Source organism: Coffea eugenioides, chromosome 11, assembly GCF_003713205.1.
Source record: "Coffea eugenioides isolate CCC68of chromosome 11, Ceug_1.0, whole genome shotgun sequence".
Taxonomy (NCBI): domain Eukaryota; kingdom Viridiplantae; phylum Streptophyta; class Magnoliopsida; order Gentianales; family Rubiaceae; genus Coffea; species Coffea eugenioides.
In genome coordinates this window covers 49,508,898-49,534,534 of record NC_040045.1, presented here as the reverse complement: position 1 = coordinate 49,534,534, position 25,637 = coordinate 49,508,898, and the positions used below count along the sequence as shown (strand labels likewise).

General features: G+C 38.2%; 4 protein-coding genes across 4 annotated transcripts; 2 read left to right on the top strand and 2 right to left on the bottom strand.

Annotated features, from left to right (window-relative positions):
- The first annotated feature begins 7,229 nt into the window (after positions 1 to 7,229).
- On the top strand, positions 7,230 to 12,741 carry LOC113753791 (protein DA1-related 1-like). Its single transcript, XM_027298037.1, has 13 exons — positions 7,230 to 7,614; positions 7,909 to 8,063; positions 8,817 to 8,954; positions 9,129 to 9,318; positions 9,929 to 10,073; positions 10,330 to 10,450; positions 10,632 to 10,715; positions 10,993 to 11,112; positions 11,277 to 11,489; positions 11,633 to 11,695; positions 11,792 to 11,907; positions 11,984 to 12,042; positions 12,140 to 12,741. Exons 2-13 carry the CDS (start codon positions 7,980 to 7,982, stop codon positions 12,472 to 12,474), a joined length of 1,668 nt encoding a protein of 555 aa, XP_027153838.1. The 5' UTR covers positions 7,230 to 7,614; positions 7,909 to 7,979; the 3' UTR covers positions 12,475 to 12,741.
- A 3,690-nt stretch (positions 12,742 to 16,431) lies between these two features.
- LOC113751581 (serine/threonine receptor-like kinase NFP) lies at positions 16,432 to 18,264 on the top strand. The gene has a single exon (XM_027295635.1). It carries the CDS (start codon positions 16,432 to 16,434, stop codon positions 18,262 to 18,264), a length of 1,833 nt encoding a protein of 610 aa, XP_027151436.1.
- A 324-nt stretch (positions 18,265 to 18,588) lies between these two features.
- LOC113752816 (protein LYK5-like) lies at positions 18,589 to 20,484 on the bottom strand. The gene has a single exon (XM_027296871.1). The coding sequence runs from the start codon at positions 20,482 to 20,484 to the stop codon at positions 18,589 to 18,591; it is 1,896 nt and encodes a 631-aa protein (XP_027152672.1).
- Positions 20,485 to 21,817: 1,333 nt separating this feature from the next.
- On the bottom strand, positions 21,818 to 24,151 carry LOC113753924 (lysM domain receptor-like kinase 4). Its single transcript, XM_027298202.1, has one exon. The coding sequence runs from the start codon at positions 23,949 to 23,951 to the stop codon at positions 22,017 to 22,019; it is 1,935 nt and encodes a 644-aa protein (XP_027154003.1). The 5' UTR covers positions 23,952 to 24,151; the 3' UTR covers positions 21,818 to 22,016.
- Between the last annotated feature and the right edge of the window lie 1,486 nt (positions 24,152 to 25,637).

Below are 25,637 nucleotides of genomic sequence, written 5' to 3'. Positions count from 1 at the left end.
ACGACCAAAAAATAAAATAAAATTTGAGCATGTATTTGTAATTGGCCTGGCAGTTACGAAGTTTGGAGGCAGTACACTCATCCTAAATCCGTCGAGCTTGCAATTCCGGCCGCCGGGCCAGAAAAAGGTGCGATGAAAGTAGTCGAAGACAAAAGCAGATGCTGTCATGACTCATACCCCAACTGCAACGATTATTTCATCAATAAATCAGTTTAACTAAGTAAATTGAATTTGTTGTCATATTCAGGAGCATTCGAGATCTTAATTTTGTTGAGAGGTCATCTATTTTTTGTGTTCAATATATGGATATGATCCAGCACAAGACCATTACTACAATAACGAAAACTATATACCACTTTTTAGCGCACAAAAATTTCACGGGCATAATTCATGAATGGCATCTGAACTTAACTCAGTTACTTCAATCTGTTACTGCATGCTAATTGTTCCTAGTTTCAATTTATCCCCTTCGACCTTTGCTAAACGTGTGATAGCAAGGTATTTTTCGTGAACAAAGAGTGATGGCGAACTGCAGCATCCACGCTAATCATAGGATTTTAGAGGATATGTTGGTCACACAATTGCTACTAGTGGAGGTGATACTGCTATCACCATAAAGAGTAATCTAGTCACTTTTTAACCATTTGTTGAGATGCAAATCAATAAAATGATATTAGTTCTAACATTTTTTCATAAAAAAAGATAAAATAGTAGCGCTATCACTTAAATTTATCTTTTTTTTTTTTTGAAAAATAAAAAATCTTGAATCCAGAAATCTCTATTTACAATCCCTCCCACCTCATCCGACGAAACCTCCTAAGATTCATCAAATTTAATCTAGCGTACTAATGCATTTTCATAGTTGATCTTATCTATACCCACTCCAACAGTAATTTATGTCATTTTAATTTCAAAATTTCAATGCTCATATGTAGTCGACTCACCACATTGGTGGTCGAACCACAATGAAACAAAGCAAAAAAATGGCTTCATTTGGTTTAGCTATTTTTTGAGGTGTTTTTGAAATATTTTACTGTATCAATGTAGGTGAACAACTTTTTATTGTAAATGTTTTTAATGGTATTTTTGAAAATAGATTTTGAAGTATTTTTAAAATTTAAAATTTTAATGTAATATTTTTAAAATTTTATCAAATCTTACAACCATCCACCACTATCCCACCCCTTCCCTCCTACTTCCCGCCACCCGTTCCCCTCCTCTGGTCGCGGGTCGTGACCAAATTTGGTCTCAAGTTGCGACTAGAAATTGGTCGCTGGCCATGGTGACAAGAGAGAGGGAGAGGGGTAGAGGGAGAGACGTGGGGAGGAAGGAGGAGGGGAGGAAGAGGGAGGAGAAGGGAGGAGTGGGAGGAGAGGAGGTGAAGGGGCAGCCGGTGGTGATGTGTTTTTTTGTGGTTAGTGGTGATGGTAGATTTTTTTTTTTTGGCTTATATTTAAAGTTATTTTTGATACATTATATGGATGTGATATTTTGAAGTTAATTTTGTTTGTGTATTATTATAATATTGTACATGAAAAACTTGTTTTTGAAATTTTGAGTAATCCAAACGGAACCGCGGTTTAGCAACGTATGTCGGCCCATAAACTGCACAGTTCTAAATCTGTTCCGAGTCCGCATCTCTTTTCCACTTTCCCTTTTCTCACATTGATGATTAAATTTTGGGCCCAATAGTACAGTGGGAAGGAGGACTGGTCCAAAGCTAGCCTACACCACAGGCAGATGTGGAACCAAAATGTCATCCAGCATAGGTCCATATCGCTTCCTCCTGTCCTTTGTCCAATTTTTTTTTTTTTTTTTTACCATTTCCTTTTCAATTTCAGACATGATGATCTAAATTAGTCACGGACTTGTGGCAATTGGGATAGATATTCAATTATTAGACTGTAGGAAGAAGAAAGTCAATAATAAAGTTTAGAACGTTAAGCCTATATCCTCCACTAGAAAGAATATGATTGTCTATGCTTGAAATTAAGTTATTATGACAAAATCTCTGCAAATGTTGTTAATCGGAAATAGATATTCCAAAAATGATATTCTCCAACAATCTTATGCGCAAAGAAGTATGATTTTCTCCAATAATCTTATGCACAGTGATGTTCCGTGCCTAAATTGAACCTAACCTTCAAATGTATCTAACTTATCTTTCTACTGATACATTTTTTAAGTTACACTTTCAAGCTCAATTAAGATAAAATCAAGTAAGATGAATTAAGATTACAACAAACATAATTCGTGTCTCAGGACCAAAAACAAAAGGAAAAAGGGTTAATTTCGAGTGGCTTGGTGATTTTGTATGGAAAAGCTCTGTAATTCGGCTCATCCATATTTTGACTTGCTTAATAGGTTATTTGCAGATTAGCGGATTGTCCGTGACTGTTGTACTATGGGCCTGCAGCGGCCCACTGGATTTTGTTTCCCGTTCATCTTGTACATGAACAGTCTGTGATTCTGGCCTTCTTTTTCCTCCAACCACCCCAAAAAAAAAAAAAAAAAAAAAATCCCTGGCCTTCTATCAGTCCAAAAATAAAATTTTTGTTTTTACGTATCAAAACTTCTAGGAAACCAAATTTAAACTAAAAAAAGGCGATTATAGTCTGTCCCAAAAAAAAAAAAAAAAGAGTTGATTGTGGGTTTTATAAAAGGAAGAGAGAAACAGATTCTAGACAGCGGGCTCGTTAATTCAGGTCCTAATGCGAAAATCTACTAGAAAATTATTTGCGGAAGAGCATGGTTTGCTCCTTTCCATGTGTTATGTGTGGTATCCTTTCTGCAATTAATTTCAAAAGAAAAAAAAAAAAGGATATCAAAATATGGTGTAGGTGATTAGGTGGAACGGAATTGCAAAATCGTACTACAAATTTTGGCTCACAAAGCTGACAAAAGCTGAACCTCAATATATAATATATAATAGCAACATTTGTGAGAAACAGATATACTGCATATGCCAGGAAGGCTGGCCGGTGGGCAGTGGCCACAGAAACCTCTGGTTTTTGAGAAGTGGCCTTTGAAAAAAACTCTGTATAACTAAGCAACATCCACTTTAGCCATGCAAACAAAATACAAGCGAAAGATGTAAATAAAACCAGAACAAGCCGGGCGTCCAGCTGCAGACCCTTCCTGATGATGATGATGATGATCGGAATCAACCTTGGACTCGTGCTTGACTTTGAGCCACAGCTTCTTTGTCCTCTGAGCAAAAGTCTCTTTCTTGCTGAACTTATAACTCCTCAGATACCTTTGCCTTCCAACGTTAATGTTGTTGTTAGGGGTGGCCATGGGAGATGAACAAGAGGGGCTGCCTAAGTAGCCTTTGTTCATGCATATTGCTCTCAAGAATTCTCTGTCAGCTTCTGCCCACTGCTGAAGCTTTGCCGGGCTTAGTTTGACAGGAGATTGGGCATCGATGCACCCAGCAGCAATACAACCGCCTGCGTTCATCATCATCATCTTGTCGGTCTCCTGCTTCTTCTAATTAAGCTCACTTTATTCAGCTCAGCAGATTGACTCTTTCTTAATTTTTCCTCCTCTAGTTTATACTTGTATACGTATAAAACGTCAGATATCGGGCAACTTCCTTATTCGGTGTTCTTACTTTCCTACAAGTAACTGACGGTACTGTGAACTTGGGTTGCCCAATTTCGAGTTTCCTAAATAATCTGGCTGGTCAAAAACTAGGCACGGTACTAGCCATTATATGCGTGCCTGACAATTGAGTGCGAATATTTTAAGAAACTTTCCGAGCGAGTTTTTCTTAACTTAATGAAAGATTCTGCCACTTTCTACCAAAAGCGATTAGACTACACAAAACACACAGGTCACGAATCAATTATACTTTTCTGGTAAACAGTTAGTCATGATTTACAAAAAAAAAAAAAAAAATTTACTTACAAATAAAAAAAAAAAAAAAGTAAAAAAGATTTAAACTTGCAAATATTTTGGACCCTCGTAGACTGTGGAGAATCTTTGCCTCATGATAAAAGATGGTTTTGCCCTGACGAGAGTCTACGTTGAGTTCTCTCATGTCTATGCATGGCTTCATTCCTCGTGCAGTGTCAGCGTCAGAGTCGTGCCAATTTTTAACAATATCTCTTCTAGCTAGTCTGTTTGCAGACTATGAACTTAGTAGTAATTCCTGCATTTTCATACCTTCCTCAAATTCAATTTGTACCGGACCAACTCCCACCTCCAATTTTTGCATAAGAATTCGATGGATCTGCCAAGCTGTATTATGTAAATTGAGCATTGCCTAAGTGCCAAGTTGTTTGGATGATTTTGAAAGCTATGGAATTTGATTACCTTCTCCGATATGATGCTTATTTAGCTTAGCTCAGCTTAGGAGATCGGTGCATGTATAACTTGGCTTCTGAAGCATCCTAAAAGTTTGATGCTCTGAGGAATATTAGACCAGTTGGAGTTGTGGTGGAGGATTAAACTGATAAAAGCTATGATTCTGGGACTGAATGTAAATCCCACTTTGAATGGTGCGGTGCTTAGGAGCATTTGTTTCGCCTTGTCTAGCTCCAACCCATCTGCGGACATCTTGTATCGTAAACGATTTCTGCTTCGCTCCTCGGACGTAGTTATTAAATGGGCTAAATTTGGGCTGAAGCTCAAGTTTTAAAGCCCTTACCAGGTCAGATCTATCTGGCCCAAAAAGCTTTACCATCTAATTGGCCCACTAGAAAAAGGTCGTCCCTTCAATAATTCTCATGGCAAGTGAAAAATACTTGACATTTCACTCGAGAAAATTTTCTTTAGCCCCGTTTTAAAAAAAAAAAAAAACCTTGTCAGCTTGTGTTTGATGGGAAATTATTACTGTATTAATTTCTGAGATGTTATGTATTCGTGATAAAAAGTTATTTGAAAAATGCGCTTTGTCATGCAAGTAAAGTATTTTTTGGAATAAATTTGCTATCCAAACACACTTAAGATGTTTTTAAAGTACAAATTGATTAATTGGATCATGTTAAGCGTTATGCTGATTAATGTCAAATGCTAGTCCTTGTCTAATAATAAGAATACTGACTTCTTTTTTTATTTTGTTCCTTAAGGGCATTGGATAAACAGCAATAAATAAAAAAATAAAAAGGAAGTGAGGTGATTAAAATTTTTTAATGTTAATCAATTATCCCTGAATTTAGGATACTTTAACCATTTGACGCTGAACATTTCAATTTTTTTTTTGGTGTGAAGTTAAATAGATCCCACCTCTTATTCCAAGAGTTTTCTAATAATAATAAGGATTAATCTTTCCTACACTGACAGTGTATACACTATCAGCGTTGGATGATTGACAACTATGCAAAATTTGAATTTGAAATTCAACTTTTGCACACATGTCATGAATCTAACGATGATAGTGTATACACCGTCAGTATAGGAAAGATTTACTCTAATAATAAAAGGCCAGCCGTCGCCATATTTTATCCTTTCAACTTCTTCCCTTCCCATCTCCCCACTTTAATCTTATCTTAAAGGTGTTAATACAAGAAGATATAGCAACAAACGCAGCCGCCCCATGCTTGCTTAGTCGCAATTGAAAGCCGCTCAAGTGGACCAAACTTCACATCCGTTAGAACGTTACAGTAGCAAGTAATCCTATTATGAAACCACCGGGCCAATGGCTCAGTGGCCACCAAGGAGGGACTTATATCACCGGGTCAATGGCTCAGAGGGCCAATGTCTAAGTCCCTCATTGGGCTGTTGGTGAGGGTTCAAATCTCACCGGCAGCGAAAAAAAATCTAAGAGTTGTGATATAGTACTTCCTTAGTCTAGTTGGGTCTGTATACCCACTAGTCCCTACAACAGCCTCCTTAGGCTCCTCCTCCCCCTAGATTATAATAGAATAGGTTATACAAATGTATCGTTGCTGACAAAAAAAAAAAAGTACTCCTGTTATGAAAGATTCTAAAAGCAGGAAGGGTGGAGCCATCATCATAATTCTTCATAATTCATAACACAAACTACCTAATGAATTGACTTAAAAAAGAGTAAAGAGGGGCAGTCAACATCATCATCCTTCACTTCCTTCTGCATCCTTAAATTACCGATAGTTGCTATTGACGGCAAGGTTAATGAAATGTCCTAATTCCTACATACAGTTCCAATCTTGCTTCAGTTCAAAGCATCATGAAATACTTACTAGTGTTTGCTAATAATTCTTGAGCATCAAATCTACCTTCCCTTTTGACTGGTGATATAAATTCATCAAAACGACGTTGCTAGCTAGTGACCGTTCTGAGATTTTGAATGTGACATGGGAAACTTTTCATGCTCATGTTTGTATTCTCGCATATACAAATCCAATTCCAATATAAAGAAGAGATGGAAGCAAGAAAATAGAACAAAACCTTTTTGTTAGCTACTAGTCGTACTAGTACTTTTGTCATGGTAGGAAGGTCCAACCGAGTGCACTCGAATCTTTTTATAGGAATCACGTATTGTATTGTTTATAAAAATCACGTATTGCATTGTAACAATGGATGAAATGTAAGATTCAAACCTCCAATCCCATCAAGCGATAAGGACTTGGTGGTGGCCAAGGTTGTTGGTTTCGTACTATTTGATTGAATATAATTTGTGTTTAGGTGTCGGCGTTAATTGTGCAGGGGGCATGGCGGGATGCAGCGCAGCCGCCATGGTCTTAACCGATGGTTCCAACCATGCACTTTAATCTAATCTGATGGAGGTTTGGTTAAAATGCTCAAATTAAACTGGTGATTAGAAAGTGATTTTTTTTTTTTTTTTGGGTTGTTGTTGTTTTTTCCCCTTTTATTCGCTCTTTATTTTTTTCTTAAACATTGCCGCGCCGCTTTGGTACCAAAATTTCTACCCAGAAGAAGTGGAACTTCATCCCGAAACATGAATTTTGGATTCGTTTGGAAACTGGAAGAATAAATAAACAAGTTAAAAAGGACACTTTAAAGGATTTTTTTTTAAAAGAAAAAAGAAAAATAAAACAAAAGGAAAAGATTTTCCAGGGCAGCATCCACTGTGACCTTTTTCAGAAGCCATACACAAATTCGGCCAACATCAATCCACACGTCACACTTCCACGGAAGGCCACGAACTTGCATTGTTCTGCCACACATCCTAAAGTGCTCTCCATATCTTCAGTTTTGGATTCAACTCTGCTCCGAAAGCAACCTTGAAATTTAGGAGACTCGGCGCGGCCCGGGGGGGGTTGCGGAGGATGCGGTGGTTGAGAAACAACAAATTATATACTGCAATAAAATTCGGGAGTCCTTACTTATTCCAGTCTCTCACTCTCTCTTCACGGTCTACGCACCATTGTGGACTGCAGAAAAAGCCAAGAGATAAAACACCGAACGAAGACCACAAAATGATCCTCACTTTCACTGATGACGCCTCCTATCCCTTTTGTCAATGGGAAAAGGTTTCACTGTTATGGCTTTTGGACATGTAGTGGACTAATGGTAGGAAAAAATTGATGGGGGCTGAAAGGTCCCACGTGCTGAATAAAGCTCCTGAGTATGAAAGCCTTGCAATTGAAATTCCCACTTGGGCTTTTATCCCCTTTTTTTTTCCCAGTTTGATAGTATACCTCCGTCTTTCTTCCATCTTCAACAAAGGTATTGTCAATTGAATAATTTTCACATCATCACTTCACTTCATCGAGAAAAGGAGAAAAGTTTTTTACTTCTTGCTTGTGTTTGCGTAGAATTCAAGTGCCGTATGCCTTTTGTTTATTCATTTTTTCTGTTAACTTTTTTTTTTTTTTTTTTTTAAATTGCTTCACTATTTCCTTTTTTAACTGGAACGTTCTTCTGACTCTTTCAAGAGAAATATGATTGCAATATTCATGTAATATATTTTTTTAATATATTTTCATTAATAGGTGCTTGAGGGGTGTTTTAAATTTGCAGAATTGATAAGCGGGGAGATGGAAGAATATCTCTTACGTCATCTCTATTGATAGTTGTACTTTGTGGTGACTATGCAATCAACTGAGTTGCGCTCTTGGTACGATCTGGGTTTCATCAGATTCCGAGGGATTCTGCTGATTCTTCAACTGTTTGAGGTGAGGTTCAGTACGTTTGATGTTCTCTTCTCTTTACTTCTTCTATTGGCTTAGTGGTCAATTCACTCTTTTTTTCTTCTTTCCTTTTTTCTCTTTTCTTCTGGGGTCCGAGTATCTTTGAGTTCCACTCATCCAACTTTAGAGGAAGCCACCCAACTTTCAAGAATCAATCTCTTTTTCTCCTTATGGAATTGTTGATTGCGATCAATTTGCTTTCTTTTTCCTGTGTTTTATTGTGCTGGAAAGTTCTGTTTGTCTGACATGTTATGGAGATCACTTTGTCTTGTCCTTTCAATTCCGTTTCTCTTCACATTTTGATGCATATATCTTCATGGCACGGGGTTATTGGGACATTCATTTAGATGAACTCAGGTTGCTAATTTAATTTTACAATTTGCATTATTCGAACATTCATTAATTCCGTTTCTCCTCTGAGCTGCTTTAGCCATTGATCAATTAATTGTATTGAAATCATCTTGATCAGCTATTGCTTATTTCAAGGACTTCATCTTTGTAGCATACTATCTTCTTACCATTTCTTTTTTGTACATATCAAATCCAATTGACCTGCAACGGATGGAAATGAAAATAAGTTTTTTTTAAGATCACCAACTGATGATAGTTTTGTTTCTGTGATATGATATAGAATTATACCCCTCTTTAGAGTTTGTGGAAGTTAAATTCTCATGTTGTTGTATTCTAGTTTATTTTTCTTGTAAGTTTAAATAATTTAGTTGCAGGACATAATTGCAGACCTGCCGGTGTATAATAGATTGCATCATGGGTTGGCTAACCAAGATTTTCAAGGGTTCCAGCCACAAACTCTGGGAAGGGCAATATCATGGAAAATATGAAGATGATGCAATTTGGGAAGGACCTTCAACTTCAGTGGTAATTGATACTTGACTTAACTTTCTTATATTGTCAATGTTGGGGCCGTTGTTTTTTTTTTTTGGGGGGGGGCGGTGTTTGGTGGGGGCTGTGACAGGTTTTTCTTTATTGCGTCATAGTTTTTCTCTTGGAACTTCTTCCCTGCTAACTCAATGTTTTGTGATTTGAACCCAGGACGTCTGGTCAGATTTTGACAATGAAGAAATTGATCATGCAATTGCGCTTTCTCTTGCAGAGGAGGATCAGAAAGCTATTGCAGAAGAGGAACAAAAAGCTAGTGAAGAAGAAGATCAGAGAGCTGTTGCAGAAGAAGATCATGAAGAAGCTCCGGAAGAAAAAGATCACAAAGGGAAGAAAGTGATTGGTGAGTTACATGGCCATAAAACATGAGATGGACCATTTTAAGCCAAATATAAGGTTGAAAATTCTGGTAATTAGAAATAATTTGTTCCCTGGTATTCTAGAACCCAAAGATAGAATGGTGGAAGCTTAGAGCCAAAGCAATGCATATTGCTTCCTGCTTCTTTATTGCTGCAGTCTTGGAAGGAATTTTTCATAATATGTTAAATAATTCTTGTTACTGTTGCCTCTTTCTTTGTGCACAAGATTGAATATGGATATTGTTCCTTTACTCCCTATAGATTTATTTGCAGTACTAAGTCGGCAATGCTGCACAATACAGCCTCTGAACAAATTCTTACCAACAGTGTATGAATTAATTATTTTGGGATTTTTAGTGTGCCTTAGAGTTAACTCCTGATTGCTTCTTCAGTTCAGAAGTTTTTCATTGAATTGAAGCAGTATCAGTTTATCTTTCAGCTCCATCATGGACTAACTTCATTTGTTTTTTTAGTTTGGATTTAGTTGCTGAATTGGAGCTAGAATCCTTCTACAATTTTGCTGTTAATTTTGTCGTTTAAGCATTCTTTAATCTTTAGATATTATCTTTCTCCTGGATATTTTTCACAATACAGAGGATGAGCCTAATTTGGAGGAAGATGAGCAACTCGCAAAGGCTCTTCAAGAAAGTTTGAATGTGGAGTCTCCACCATCCCCACCTCAATATGATTATGGAAGTTTTTTCCCACCCTATCAGTTCTTCTATCCATCCGGGTACAGGTAATCAGCGCCTGTATCTCCTATGGTGGCTTAACTATTATAGACAGCTGAATATCAATAAGTGTCAAGTACTTTTTGTCATTATTGTTAGACCAGTGTGTCATGATCTCAGGAAGCAAGTATAGATGGTTATTTTGTCCTGCTTAAAGTAGTCTGTGTGGAAACTACTTTCAAAAAGGATTCTTTTTTCCCCTTAAGGGTCTGACTTTGTAATTCATGCTAAACCTGACATTTAGTGAATGTAATCGTATTTTAGGATCTGTGCTGGTTGTAAGGCTGAAATTGGTCATGGACGATTTTTGAGTTGCATGGGAGCTACTTGGCATCCAGAATGCTTTCGGTGTCATGCTTGTCAGCTACCAATATCTGATTATGAGGTCAGAACCTTACTAAAGCTGTCCAAAGTTTTACTTAACCTGTTTCTAAAGTAGTTTTTCTGTCTTGATTAAGTCTTTCCTTCAAGGTCAGTTTGTTGCTTGCAGAATCACTTCAATTACATGTCTTGGTGCTTATTATGAAGGTATTTAACTGATTTTGTCTCTGAAAATTTTATTACAGTTTTCAATGTCTGAGAATCGGCCATACCACAAATCCTGTTACAAGGAGCTGCATCACCCTAAATGTGATGTCTGCAAGAATTTTGTAAGTCCATTTTCTAAATTAATATCTGATATGTCATAACAACTTGTTTTCGTCCATAACATTTCTGTAATTTCTTGGTTCTGCTACAACTTGTCAATTGCTGTTTCGTACTTTGAAAGGAATGGTGATTGAATTCTCAAGGATGATATCCCAAAGTTATATTAGATTGTGGCTACCACTTCGGTGTGGCTACAATATTTACTTCATCGAATCATGCTGACCATATGGTACCACTTTTTTCTTTTTCTTTTTTTCCCCCTCCCCATCATGTGTTTAGATCCCAACAAATGCAGCTGGTCTCATCGAGTATAGGGCACATCCTTTCTGGCTACAAAAGTACTGCCCATCTCATGAGCATGATGGAACTCCTCGTTGTTGCAGCTGTGAGAGAATGGAGGTTAGTTAACAGAACATAAACTGTTTGAACATAGGAAATTGCAAGATTCAAAATGAAAAAACCAGAAAATGACAAAAATGAACTCTATCAAGAGGCGCCTAAATAAAATTTGAACTTTCTTTTAGTAGCTATTTTGCTGATGTGAGACATTTTCACTGATGCAGCCAGTGGATGCCAGATACCTTATCCTTGATGATGGTAGAAAGTTGTGTCTGGAGTGTTTAGACTCTGCAATAATGGACACTAATGAATGCCAACCTCTTTACCTTGAAATACAAGATTTTTATGAAGGTCTAAATATGAAAGTAGAGCAGCAAGTTCCTTTGCTCTTGGTTGAGAGACAAGCACTTAATGAAGCCATGGAAGGAGAAAAGCATGTTAGTTTTATGCTCTGAAATCTTTTTACCTGTTCCAGATTGTGCCTCTTTCCATTGAAAACCTGCTCTGTTCCATTTCAAGTTTTTTCTATTAAGCTGTTGAAAAACTATTTTAATTTCTCTTGTACCTATTCTGCACCCAGGGTCATCATCACATGCCTGAGACCAGAGGACTTTGCCTGTCAGAAGAACAAACCGTTAGCACTGTAGGAGTCTTTCCCTGACATTTAATTTTAATGAACTCAACTGCATGCATGTAATTGTTGTGCTTATCTTCTGTAATTATTCACTCGCAAATACAGATTTTAAGGCGGCCAAGAATTGGTGGTTATCGAATAATAGACATGTTCACTGAGCCGTATAGGCTAATCCGCCGATGTGAAGTGACAGCAATCCTCATTTTGTATGGTCTCCCCAGGTAAGAACGGTTTCTCCTCTACCTTGTGGCTATAGTTGATTGTTTCTTCATGATGTACACTATAATATTACTGTAGGTTGTTGACTGGGTCCATCTTGGCTCATGAGATGATGCATGCGTGGCTAAGGCTTAAAGGTGCTTGTTTACCCCAACTGAGATAGTTTCCTTACTTTTCCTCTCTCTTACTCTGCAATATGCTTGACTGCATTCAATATGGTTGGATGCTTTTCAGGTTACTCCAATCTAAGTCCGGAGGTTGAAGAAGGGATTTGCCAGGTTTTAGCTCATATGTGGCTGGACTCTGAAATCATAGCTGGTTCTGGTAGTAATGTTGCTTCTACTTCTTCATCCTCATCATCTGCCTCCTCCTCGTCCTCTTCAAACTCTTCAAAAAAGGGCAAACGCTCTCAGTTTGAGAAGAAACTTGGCGAGTTCTTCAAACATCAGATCGAGTCAGATACCTCAGTAGCTTATGGAGATGGATTCAGAGAAGGTAACAAGGCAGTTCTCAAGTATGGGCTGAGGAGAACCCTTGATCACATCCGGCTTACTGGATGCTTTCCGTAATAAATGGCTCGGACATCTCAATCTTGTCACTTAATCATCAATACTTTTTCTGGTCGTTTGTATACCAGTTCTGCAGCTCTGAAGCGCCTACAAACCAAACATATCAGACAACAAATGCTCTAAAATGCTGCTATCTTGTGAATCATGTAATTGATACTCTTTCAACATTGGAGTCCTTGTAGTACATTAAACATGTGTTGATAAATAATAGAAAGACACATACTCGTAAAATTAAATGAATATACACGGTCATTTTTTATGTGCAAATTTTCCTCCTTTTCATTTTGACTTGCTTCAATAAGCTGCTTCCTTCTTCTTTTTTTTTTTTTTTTTACTTTATTTTGTTGTTGAGAATTATATGCCTCTGTGTGTTTTTAGTTTATGAACGCTTCCTTTTCTACGTTTTCACAAAAGTTTTTGGGTTATAAAAAGTTGTATACGTAAAGATATTCATGATAAGCATCATTGACGAAAAGGGGAAAAAAAGCACGTCTGTGTCAAATTAACGAAACTCGCTTGGATATCAAATTTTTTTCAAATACTATTTCGCTTCCATTGTAAGCACGTTTTTCAATCCATTTTTTTATATTTTCAATCACATTTTTATCTCATATACATCATATTACAAAATGTACTTCAGTAATTATTTTAAATAAAATATTCTATCCAAACACATCCGTCTGTTTTCTTCTGTCCTTCGAAACAAGGACAAATCCGTCAGTTTTTGCATCACTAGTGCAGTGACAACTTAAAAGCCATTTTAAGCCAGCTTTGGAGACGCTTTTTTTTTTTTTTTTAAACCTTGCTTAGCAAATTTTGGCCCCTAGACGTACAATCATGCATGGGGCGCGTTCTCAATTGTTCTCATTTGACAGAATCGAATCAAGAACAAAAGAGGTATGCGGTATGCCTAATAAAACTTCAAAAATCAGCTTTAGTGAAGCAGATAGTTTGTGGAGCGTGGGCAGAACTAGAAGCAGTTTTCAAGGTCAACGTCCAACTGGTGAGCGGCAATAACATATGTTTCTGAATTGTAGTCATCGGACCAAGTGGGATTGGTGTGGAAAGGCATGCCTTTACTTTTCGAAGACAATGGATAAGGTTATCTTACATTTCGGTCAAAATGAAAAACTAAGGCCTTGTTTGGATTGCAGGTTTCCGTCGAAAAATTACGTCGTTTTTCGTGATCGCATTTCCCTATTACCTTTTTTCCTCACATACATCAAATTGCTACAGTAATTTTTCCATGAAAAATCACAGAAAATGCAATCCAAACACAACCTAAGAACTCCTTTTTTCCTTTAGTTCCGATTTAAGAGTTAGACTAGGTGATCTCTTCTTTCTCACGCAAAGCCTCTCTCGTGATCATCATCATAAAAACCGGCCAGACCCGGGGACCTGGGCATCATACCGGGCTGGGTTTTTAGTTTGACCGGATAAGAAATTGATCCGGTCAAATTTGGATAAACTCACTTGGCCCAGTGATTCAATCGAAAATTCGTTTGATTTTTCAATTGATCCTATTTACCTTTTTTTAAAAATAATTGTGAGTTTTTATTTTTGAAACAAAATGTATATAAGCTTTTGATAAGATTTGTACATTAAATCTTCATTTAAATATGTATAAAATTTTACCACTTGCTTAGTTTTTATTTGATAACTAAATATTTTTAAATAAATTTGTTTATTTTTTATTATACAATTCATTCTTTTAAATTGACAAAATTTTATTGGTTAGAAAAATACTTTATTTTTAAGCAAAAAATAAAATAATGAAAAAATGCTATATTTTTTAAAACAAGGGATATAAATTTTGTTTTATACTTGACTATATTATTTATTTATTTAAAAGTACAATAAAATGAAATTAAATCTTCTATTAATATCTATATATTTATTAGATGTCTTTCTAAGTATAATAATTAGTATCTAAAAGTATTTTATTATATATTTTATGTATATTAAAATTATTATTTTATATTTATAAATATTAAATTAATACTCACTGGTTCAACTAGTGACCCATTGACTCAATTCTTCTAGCAGTTCCTTACTGGGTCGGATTTAATAACTATGCTCCTCATCTTGATAGCACGGGAAAAGACACATTTTGTGATGAGGCCATGCAAATGCAAGGAAGGCTCTTGCCAGTGATTCAATTAACAAAATACTAACAAAACCACCAAAAACAGCAACATAAGTCATTATTTTGAAAATTTCTTTTCCTCATGACATGTGTCCATCCGATGACGCCAGAAAATTTTCAACCGAAATTGAGGCGTAACTCGGATTTGAAGAGGAAAACAAATGAACTACTTTGAGCATTCTGGTACAGGGGTACAAATTATACTAGAGAAGCATAGCGCAGGTAAATAATCGGCCCTGCTGTAACTCTTTTGGGAGATTGAGGTTTCATACCGTCCAGGCCCTCCTGTCCTAGGAATCCACGTCCACTCTGACTTTGTTATGTGGACTGAGACAACCTGCACAAAAAGAAGATGAGCCAACCAGGCAACCCCACGAACGCATAGGCCCCTATTTTTGGACAAAAGGGTTCGCCATGCATGGGTAGTTACCACCATTAACTATTTCCCAATTTCAGACATTATCGAATCTTTTTGAAGTATGCAATGTGAGTTTATCATGGTCAGTCTATTAATAATTCGGTTGTCTTTTTCTGTTTTGCTGAGCTTGAGCTCATATCTCAAGGTGAACTCAAAAGGGCAAGGGGCCAAGTCCAAGCCCTGAAAGGAGATTCCCATGTTAATTGTGAAGGAGAATACTGGGGACTCCACTTAGTTATGGTGCAAGACTGAAGAGGTGAGGACAGGCTTAAAAGCCTCAATTGCAAATTGGGTGTGTCAGAATCTCCTGCTCATTAAGGCAACTGCACGTATGCATTTGACTGAGTAACAAATGCGAAGTCTTTTTCTTTCTTTTTCTAAATATATATACGTGGAGACCTGGTCTGGTTTTTGGCTGCTCAAGGGGCGTTGTTGCTTTGCATTTGATATTTTCTGCGCCTCTCACATGAACGGGTTCCTCAGAGCACAGAGCAGTGGAGTGTGGGTTCCTGTCATCATCCGGTAGGGCGACAGAGTGACAGGTCATTCCTATGAGTTCGAGTCTTTTAAAATCCAAATGTAGTTGGTTTGGACAATTGAGTCTGATGTCAGACTCAAGAAGAACCCAGGTTAAGGAATATTCTGTTGTCCTATTCTGAATAACTGCTGAGCGCATCTGGACAAATACCAAATTACTGATGAATGATTCAATGGAGGCTAAACCTATAGGACAATTATGCGCATGCCCGGCCGTGTTCAAGAAACAGTTCCACTATCCTACCCTGCACTGGTAAAGATATAATCATGTTGAACTAATTCTTAGAAATACACATCACTATACAAATCTGTTTTTTTTTTTTGGGCGCTCTCTCTAGAAGTCTAGATTACCGCAAGGATGCAGCTGTCTAACTCCTTGAACTGACTCTTTCTGACTTTGTCACATAGTTTTTTCTGTATAAAATTTGATGCGAAGGACGAGTTCTTGCCGTCTTGACTTGTGTCATCGTATTAGATTAGCATATATTATGCTTCTCAAAGACATTATTGGGATATTAACCATTACAGAAAATTGCCAATTAGTGATGAAAATGTCCTTGTCAAGTAAATAATCTACTTTTGGCTAGGCATTCTTTGTACCACTATTTAACTGTTCCATAAGTTTCAGTCACCAGACATACACATCACTATACCAGGCGGATCAAACGGGAGAATCACCAGCAGAATAATAGACAAACCAAAGATCTTATTTAATTCGGCAACATTGAATCCCCTGGTCTGATTGCAGTAAACTACACACAATTTCCAGCTTTTCTTTCGACTTTTACATCACAATGACAACGGTAGCACATCTTATCTGACTTAGCCACCCACAGTACCTCCAAACTCTTCAGCAATGGCTGCCTTTCTTCTCTCCATGCAAGCATTCTTTTTCCAATTTCTCGTCTTGTCAGCCTCAAATGTATCTGCTCAGTCGACTACTACTGCAGATACAGACTTCTCATGTTCTGCAAACTCAACTCAAATGTGCAACACATTTGTCACGTACCGCGCTTGGTCTCCCGATTATCTTGATTTGGGGCGTGTTTCTGATCTCTTTGGTACAAGCCGTTTGAACATTGCAAAAGCCAGCCAGCTGGTGTCCGAAAATGCTCAACTTGTACCTAAGCAACTCTTGCTGATACCAATCAAGTGTAGTTGCAATGGATCTTACTTCTTCTCGAATGTTAGCTACCAGATCAAGAGAGATGATAGCTTTTATTCAGTTTCAACCCATGCTTTCCAAAACCTGACAAAGTATCAGTATGCCGAAGAGATGAACCCCACTGTGAATCCTGTGAACTTGACAATTGGTGCAGAACTGGTCTTCCCTTTGCTCTGTAAGTGCCCAGCACAGTCTGATTTACAGAAAGGATTCCAATATCTTATTACCTATGTATGGCAACCAGGTGATGAAGTACTTCCTATGAGTGCCATGTTTAACACATCACCAATAGCTATTGATGCGGAAAACAATCATCGCAACTTTTCTGCTGCAGCATGTCTTCCGGTTCTAATACCGGTGCAAAAGCCACTTGTATTGCAAACTTTCCCCCCTCCTCCTTCAACTAGAAAATCCAAACATAAGAGGACTCTTATTGTTGTTTTAACTATTTCCGTGGCTGTTTTACTGATATTATTAGCTTCTTTGTCACGCATCCATATTTTATTGAAGAGAAGGAAAGCAATGGGATGTAATTCCTCCTCCGTGGAAACTTCTGACCTTCTCAGGACAAGGAGAGCTTCCTTTGAGTCAAAGACAAATCAGGATAAGATCCTTCCTGGAGTTTCTGGCTATCTAGGCAAGCTGATAGTTTATGAAATGGAAGTAATTATGGAAGCAACATTGGAACTCAGCGAACAGTACAGGATTGGAGGATCTGTATACCAGGCCAAGATGCATGATCAGATATTTGCTGTAAAAAAGACCAAAGATGCCACAGAGGAACTGAATATATTACAGAAAGTAAGCCATGCAAATTTGCTCAAGTTAATGGGTATATCAGCAGACCATCAGAGGACCTTCTTCCTAGTTTTCGAATATGCAGAGAATGGGTCGCTGGATCGGTGGTTGTTCCACAAGTCATCACCATCTTCTGGGTCCATTTCAGTCCTGAATTGGAGTCAAAGAGTAAATATTGCTTTAGATGTTGCCAATGGCCTGCAATACATGCACGAGCATACTCAACCAAGTATGGTTCATCGGGATATAAGAGCCAGTAACATACTTCTTGATTCAAAATTTAAGGCCAAGATTGGAAATTTTTCCTTGGCCAGACCTGCTACGAGTCCTACAGTGCTGAAGGTTGATGTATTTGCTTTTGGGGTTGTTCTTTTGGAATTAATTTCGGGAAGGAAATCAATGGAAACAAAAAACAATGGTGAAATAGTGATGTTGTGGAAAGAAATAAACGGAATATTGGAAGTTGAAGAGGAGAAAGAGGAGAGATTAAGGAGATGGATTGATCCACACTTGGAGACCTTTTATCCCATAGATGGAGCTCTGAGCTTGGCAAGCCTGGCAAGAGCCTGCACATCAGACAAGTCTTTTGAGCGACCAAAAATGGCAGAAGTCGTCTTCCACCTGTGTGTTCTCTCTCAATCGTCTTCTGGGATTCATGAGAGGTCTTGGACTTTCGGAGAAGCAGATGAAGCGATTCAGTTTGTCACTCCAATTATAGCTCGTTGATTTTGCAAAGTGATGTGAACAAAAGTGTAAATAGATACAATCACACTGAGTATTAACTCTTAAATGAGAAATATTTAGAAGCTCTTGTATATGTTTCAACAAGAAGGACTAGCTTATCGTAATTCTTTAGCAGGGGAAAAAGTTGTACATAATATTTTGATGACACACTTTCTTTTCGTAGAAAAAGGATTCTGTAATCCTTTATTTCTTGTTTGCTTACAGGCATCCAAATGCATGTACAACCTGTATGACATTGCTTCAGAAGGCATGCATGACATTGCTTCAGAAGGTCAAAGTCCACTTCTGATATCACTTTTAACTGCCCTATACTATAGAAAAGGAGTATTCTGTTTTTTGGACATCTAACTGAATTTTCATTAATCTAGAAATTACTTCAGCCATGGTTAGTCTTTCTGACGGCTCTCTAGCCAAGCATGCTACACTTAATTTTATCAGGCGAAGAGCAAGTTCTGAATGATCAATGATGTAACCAATAGGATGCTTTACTTGCAGGCAAGGATCTATAAGGTCTCCAATAGCATATTCTGCATCTGCGGCAGCCATGACTGAGATTACTGCTTCAGAAAGCAGAACATCTTGGCCACCTTCTACAAATATGGCATCTCTTCCAGTGATCAACTCGAGAAGAACAACCCCGAAGGCATAAACATCTATTTTAGGACCTACCTTTTGATCTTCCAAGTATTCCGGTGCCATATAACCTTTTGTTCCCGGAAAAAATGTGGTAGACGATGAATTGCTAAATTCACCTCCTTCAGATGACTTAGCAAAGCTAAAATTTGCAATTTTGGCCCTCAGATCACCATTAAGTAAAATATTGCCACTATTTATGTCCTTGTGCACATATGCTGGAGCAGTGAAATTGTGAAGATAGTCGAGCCCGTTAGCAATATCTAGAGCAATACGAATTCTAGTATTCCAACTTTGAATCTCAGGGAAACCCTTTTCCTTGAGCCATTGCTTCACGGATCCATTTTCCATGAACTCATAAGCAAGGTGGTAAACACCATTACGCTCGCACACACCATAGAGGCTAATCAAGTTGAAGTGGTTTATCTTTTGAAGAATTTTGACTTCCCGCCTGACATCTTTGCTCATCCTTTTAATGGCCACCAATTTCCCACGAAGAACACCACGATAGACAGAGTCACTCAGCTTCTTCTGTGGGGAAAAATTTCCAGTTGCTGCCTCCAGTTCTTCAAATTCATAAATTTTCAGCTCCTGATCAAAATCAGCAATTTTATCCAGAATATTTGCAGGTAAATTCTGCATCTTGTTCCCGTCTTTGTTCTTCAAAGAAGCTTCATTAATTTTGCCTCGCACGAAATGGGAAAAGATAAGAAACAAGACACAAGAGAGAATACCAAAAGAGCTTCCAGCCGCTATCCCAATATAAATCCCTATTTGGGACTCCTTGCGCCTTCTAGGAGGAGTGGATGGAGAAGGCGCATCCACTGAAGAATAAACCGTTGGTTGGGAACTAAACGGTTCACCTGACAGAGGTATCAGAATAGTTGTAAAAGGATAAAGAACTGGATCTTTTTCAGAAAATCCATTGGCATCAGCTAAACTTCTGGCAGTCACGTTAAACCTGTAACTAAGATCAGCAATGTTATCATTCCAAGTAACCAAGTAGGTCAGCAAAAATTTTATGCCATTTCTTGTCTGATTTTTTGAAGGGCATGCGCATCTAAGTGGCACCCGCAAAGTCATACCAGGTCCAATGTCCAATGCATCGTAGGGATTTTCCCGTTTAAGTGCATCACAAGTCGAAAGCCCCTGATAAGTGTTGTTTGCTATTGTATAGTAGGTATCGTAGTCACTCTGGATAAGATAAGAGGCGTTAGCCTGGTAGTACTGACCTGAACACGAACAATTGACGGGAACAATCACCTCTCTGCTCTGAGGCAAGACCCCAGATATCGAGATATTGTTGATACGAGCAAGTTCCACTGCAGAGGAAGATGTGAGGTTCGAGATGGCGGTGGCTGAATTATAAGTTGATTGAGATCTGAAAATCAGAAATGCTGGGCAAAAATGCTTTTCGCCATTGCAGGAATATAAGAATGCTGGAGATGGTCCTTTTTTATCGGTGTTGTTGCAGCTCAAAACAGAATTTCCAGAATACTGTTGTTGGCCATTCAACCTGGAAGCCAAATGCCCCACAATCAAGAAGAAACAGATTAAATACTCGTTCATGATGAACTTTTTGATATAACTCTGTACCTATTGACTAGAACTTTTAGAAGTCGAGCGGATGAAAACTGGTAAGGGACCAGTTGAACATCTTGCAGGTGGGGAGTTTATACTCTGAAAGGAAAAGCTATTACTACTATTTGGTATCATTTTCTACGGCAACTCAAACATGATTAAACAACATGATAGAGCGCATTTACTCGCAAGGCAACTCGATTTTAGCGCACAAAAGTGACCTTTTGAAGTTTAAATCAACTAGTGTATTTGAAGACATAAGCATTTGATTCACCAGATGCAACTGGTTATCACACACACCTTCTTGACATGAAAAAGACCTTCCTACTTAAAAATCAGAGGAATGTTTCAAAGTATTCATTCGTGCAATAACAACATTGGCTAATGGTTTTCTGACACCAGCTGTTGAGCCATGTTATTCAAACTTCAGAGCAGGGGAAGGAAATGGTTATGGACTGAATTACCAAAAGGAAAGGAACAAAACAAGAAAATAATTATATAAAAAGAAATGCTTTTGACACTGGCTTATTAATTAGTGTAAACGAGCTTTCAAACACCATGCAATCTCAAAGTTGTTGTGTTGTATCACGCGGTTGCATATTTAACGGACGTGACTTGTTTCTTCAACCTTTGCCTGGTGTGGAAGCTATTCAAGTTTCCATTCATCTGTTGAAAGAAATTTGAATGGTCACTTTTTTATACCACACGTTGTCATTAACAAATTAAATAATCAGTCTGCGATCAAGGTCTAATCTTTGTGTTGCTTGCTACCGTGGTTGTGTGGGTATTTTATGAGATCCTTCTCTAATCTTCTTGTGCACCCCAAACACAGAAAAAGGGCTGGAAAGATATTAGTAAGGGATGTTCTGCCTTTCTCACATGTTGAGCAACTAATGGTTGCAAAATCATTTCTTGCTTAAGTGGTAGAGTTCTGAATATTTCAAGCTATTCTGTATATGCTCCAACGTCCTTGCTAATTCTTGTCAGCAGGTCAGGTCTCCAAGTTCCTTCCTACTCCTAGCTTGCCTGGATGCACATAATTATATGGCCCCTTTCAAAGCCCTCTTGCTGCAAATTTATGCAGAAAGTTTACTGGTCGGTAGGTTCACGAAAATTTGAAATGCCTACCAGCCGACCCATATTTGTTTAATGAGGGCTGCTCAAGGGTGGTTCTTATTTTATTATTCCTCATTCTGGCCCATGAACACGAGAATATCTGGTAGTCTGATTTGAATTGGAGAAAAACCAGAGTAATGCCAAATAGATATTGCTGGCATGTGTGAAAGGAAATTTGTGTCAACAAGCATAAACAATTGTGGAATTAAAACGTTTCACATTATGGAGTAAAAAGAGGATCAGCACTCAGCAGTGACTGAAACAATAATCTTGAATCCATCAAGTGGGAATGATCTATGGCTCTACAAATATTTCTTGAATCAATATGTACAGATCAGGAATAATAGACAAAAAGCTGAAGCTACAAAACTCCAAAACAACTCATGTATCCGAAGGCATATGCTTTAGGCACTTTGTTTGGAATGCCAAGATGTTGTGGCAGTGACGGATGTGGACAGAGTCTGGACAATCTCATGCATGGTTGGGCGGGCAGATGGATCTTTCTTTAAGCAACTAGCAATCAATCTGATGAGCAAAATTGCAAGTTCGGAAGGATAATTTCCTCCGAGAGAAGAATCCATGATCTGGCTCAAGTTCTCGATCCCGTCTTTCTCGTCAAGCACAGGGCTCAGAATCTCTGCCAAGTTCACATTCACAGCTTCATACAAGACAGCGACTTCTTTGCCAGTGAAAATCTCCAGCAGGAGAACCCCAAATGAATAAACATCAAGCATTGTGGATACCAGACCATTCTCCAAATACTCAGGAGCCATGTAACCTTTCGTCCCAATAATGTGCCTGGTCAAGGCAAACTGGCCTCCTTGCCCATCTGCTGATCTTGCTAGCCCAAAATTACTGATCTTCGCCCTGAAATCAGCATCAAGAAGAACATTGCTGCTTTTTAGATTTTTGTGCACGTGGGGAGGGGAAGTGTAGCTATGAAGATAATTAAGCCCCGTGGCCACATCCAAGCAAATCTGTAATCTCTGCTTCCAATCCAAACACTTTTTCTTTTGTTTGCCCTGGTTTTCATAGAGCCAATCACTCAATGCTCCATTGGCAGCATACTCGTAAACAAGATACCAATACCCATCGCTGAAACAAACCCCGGAAAGCCGGATAAGATTCAAATGGCTGATCTTGTTCAGTAGATTAATTTCCTCAGACACATCTCCGCTCATTTTCTTAACGGCAGCATAATCCCCTTTGATCGTACCACGGTAAACCGATCCACCAATCAAACTACTAGGACTAAAATTCTGTGTTGCCAATTTAATTTCTTCATAGGTGTATAGTTGAAGAGAATGAGCAAAACTAGGTAAACTATCCCAGAAATTCTGAGACATGTCTTCTTCCTCCAACTTCTTCCTCTTCTCGAGTGGTTTCTCGATTGATTCAAAGCTTTCTGATGCAATAAATGAATCCTTTTCTTTCTTCTTTCTTTTAGCAAAACGAAACCAGAATATAAGCAGCCCAAATACGGCTATTAGACCTAACCCGCCAAGAGTTCCAACGAGAGCATATACCCAGGTTTTTCTTGAGCTACTGTTTGGAGGAGGGGCAATTAAAGTTGGCGGTGACTGCTGCGACGGTGGCGGAGGCGGCTCCACAGTTTGGGAGCTGGATGGCGAGTTCTGAAGCGGAACTAAGAGAGTCGTAAAGGGATAAATATTAAAATTTTGTTCAGACAATCCATTGGCTTGGAGAGTTTTCCCAGTATCCACCCCAAACATTGAGCTAATCGCAGAAACGTATTGACCCCAAGTGACTAAATAACTCAACAGATATTTGACGCCGTCGTCGGCTTGATTCTTAGTCGGGCAAGCACATCTTAGCGGAACTCTAATCCTGGTACCCGCAATCAAGTTCCCAGTACTAAGATTGGCATTTTGTGCTTGTAGAGCTTGACAGGTGGACAAGCCTTGGAAAGTGCTATTGGCAATTGAGAAGTAGGTGTTGCCGTGCTGAATAACGTAAGATGTGTTGAATTGATAGTGCGAACCTGAACAGGAGCAGTTGACGGGAACAAGCACGGTCCTGTTAGTCTCGAATGTTGCGTCTTGAGAAACCTTGTTGAGCTGGGAGAGGTGGGATGGATCAGCTGCTAAGAGGGATGAGATGGAAGAAACGGAGTTGAAAGGTGGTAGAGATCTGAAGGTGAGATAGGCTTGGCAACTTTGGGTCACGCCATTGCAACTATAGCCCAGAACAGATGTGGAATTATCGGCGCTGTCGCATCTGTTTGTGGCCTTTCCGATGTACGGCTGCTGGGATTCGATCAAAGAACAGTTACAGATTAGAAAGATGAAAAGAGCCAAATGAAGATGCAAACGATCCATATTTCATCACAGGTTCCAACTATTACTGGCGCAAAAATTTTGCGTCTGAGAAATGTGCTGCGGTCAGCGTATTATGAGAGTATTTGTTTTTTGGGGAGGGAGGCGGCGGAACGCGCACAGAATTGGCTTATCTCTAGAAAGTAAGAAAGAAGACGCAGTCCAAAAGCATCAATTCTGATCGTCTCCCCCTCCATAGTTGGCTTTGGGAGTTTCTTTGACTTGAAAGGTTTTCTGAGTTTCCGCGAATTTGATCCAATTTTAAAAATTATGAAGAGTAGTAGGTCCACCGCCCGCCAACTAAAACAGACTCCTATCAATTTCGTTGGCCATGTGTGAGCAAGCCTTATAAATGAACAGCTGCTCCATTGACTCCATTCCATTCAAAGAAAAATTTTATAAAAAAAATTTTTATTTTTGGGTTTTTGGGGTTTGGGATGCAACCGGTCTAATTAATTTTTTTTTGCGTTGAAATTTTAAGAAACACAAAAAGGAGAATTTCTATAACTAATTGATGCATGGAAGCATCAATTATATCATACCAATGCCAACACTTTGATAAAAGGAAAATTTGTACGTTCATTATAATACATGTGTATGGTCTATTATTATTAACCCATCAATCAAATAGGAAGCGTTGCACTGTCTGAGTTTGTTTGGATAGGGTATTATTTGAAACAAATTTTGGAATAATTACTGTAGCACTTTTTTGTGATGTAATGTATATGAGATAAAAAATTGATTAGAAATACAAAAAAATAGGTTGAAAAATGTATTTATGATGCAAGCGAAATATTATTTGAGATAAGTTCACCATCCAAATTATTTGAACAAATAATTCTTTTCACGGGCTTGAGCTCTAGTGGTACAAATGTGATCTTACATATTTCTCGCTTTTCATCTTTGGTTGTGCCGTCCACAACGAGATTCATAAAAGGAACAAGTATGTAACACAAAAAAGATGAACACATCCATGATCCGAGAAAGTCGGAAAACGACCAAGTCAGAGTTTGACCAACTCATCGCCGCTTTGGACAGGGTTGGCTGCTACTTGCTAGTTATCACCGACCCCCGCCCCTCCCGGCCGCCAACTTCCCGCCTCCAAAGTCCAAAGCGGAATAACGTTCGAGTTCAAAGGCCCGGCGAAAATCATAGTAGCGTCATCCAAGAGAATTGAGGATCCGCTCTGTGATTCTGCATTCCCACAATGAGACGGAGAAACAAGGGGTAGGACTGTAGATGAATTGAGGATCTATCTTTCTTTTTTAAGTTATCGATTGATTTGATTCAAGCGTGTTTGGATGAGAGATTATTTGGGGTAATTTTTTTGAAAAGAAAGTGATAAAAATGACATTGAAAAATATATGTATAATGCAAGTAAATAAATTTGTGTAACTAATTTGCTATCCAAACACAAAAATTTCACTCAACTTTGAATTTGTATTTGAATACTATACAAGTTTAAAATTTAAGATCGAGATTGATTTGATTTAATCTCTAATAGGTTTGACCTAGATTTGAAAGTTCATAAGTTTTTTTTTTTATTGTTTTAATGTTTATAATGTTTGTTTTTAATAATACATATAAATTTTAGGGGTAATTTTAGAAACCTCTCTTGAGGTTTCTAACTATTTCACTTAGCCCTCTTGATATTTTAAAAATTACATTTACCTCTCTTGATTTGATATT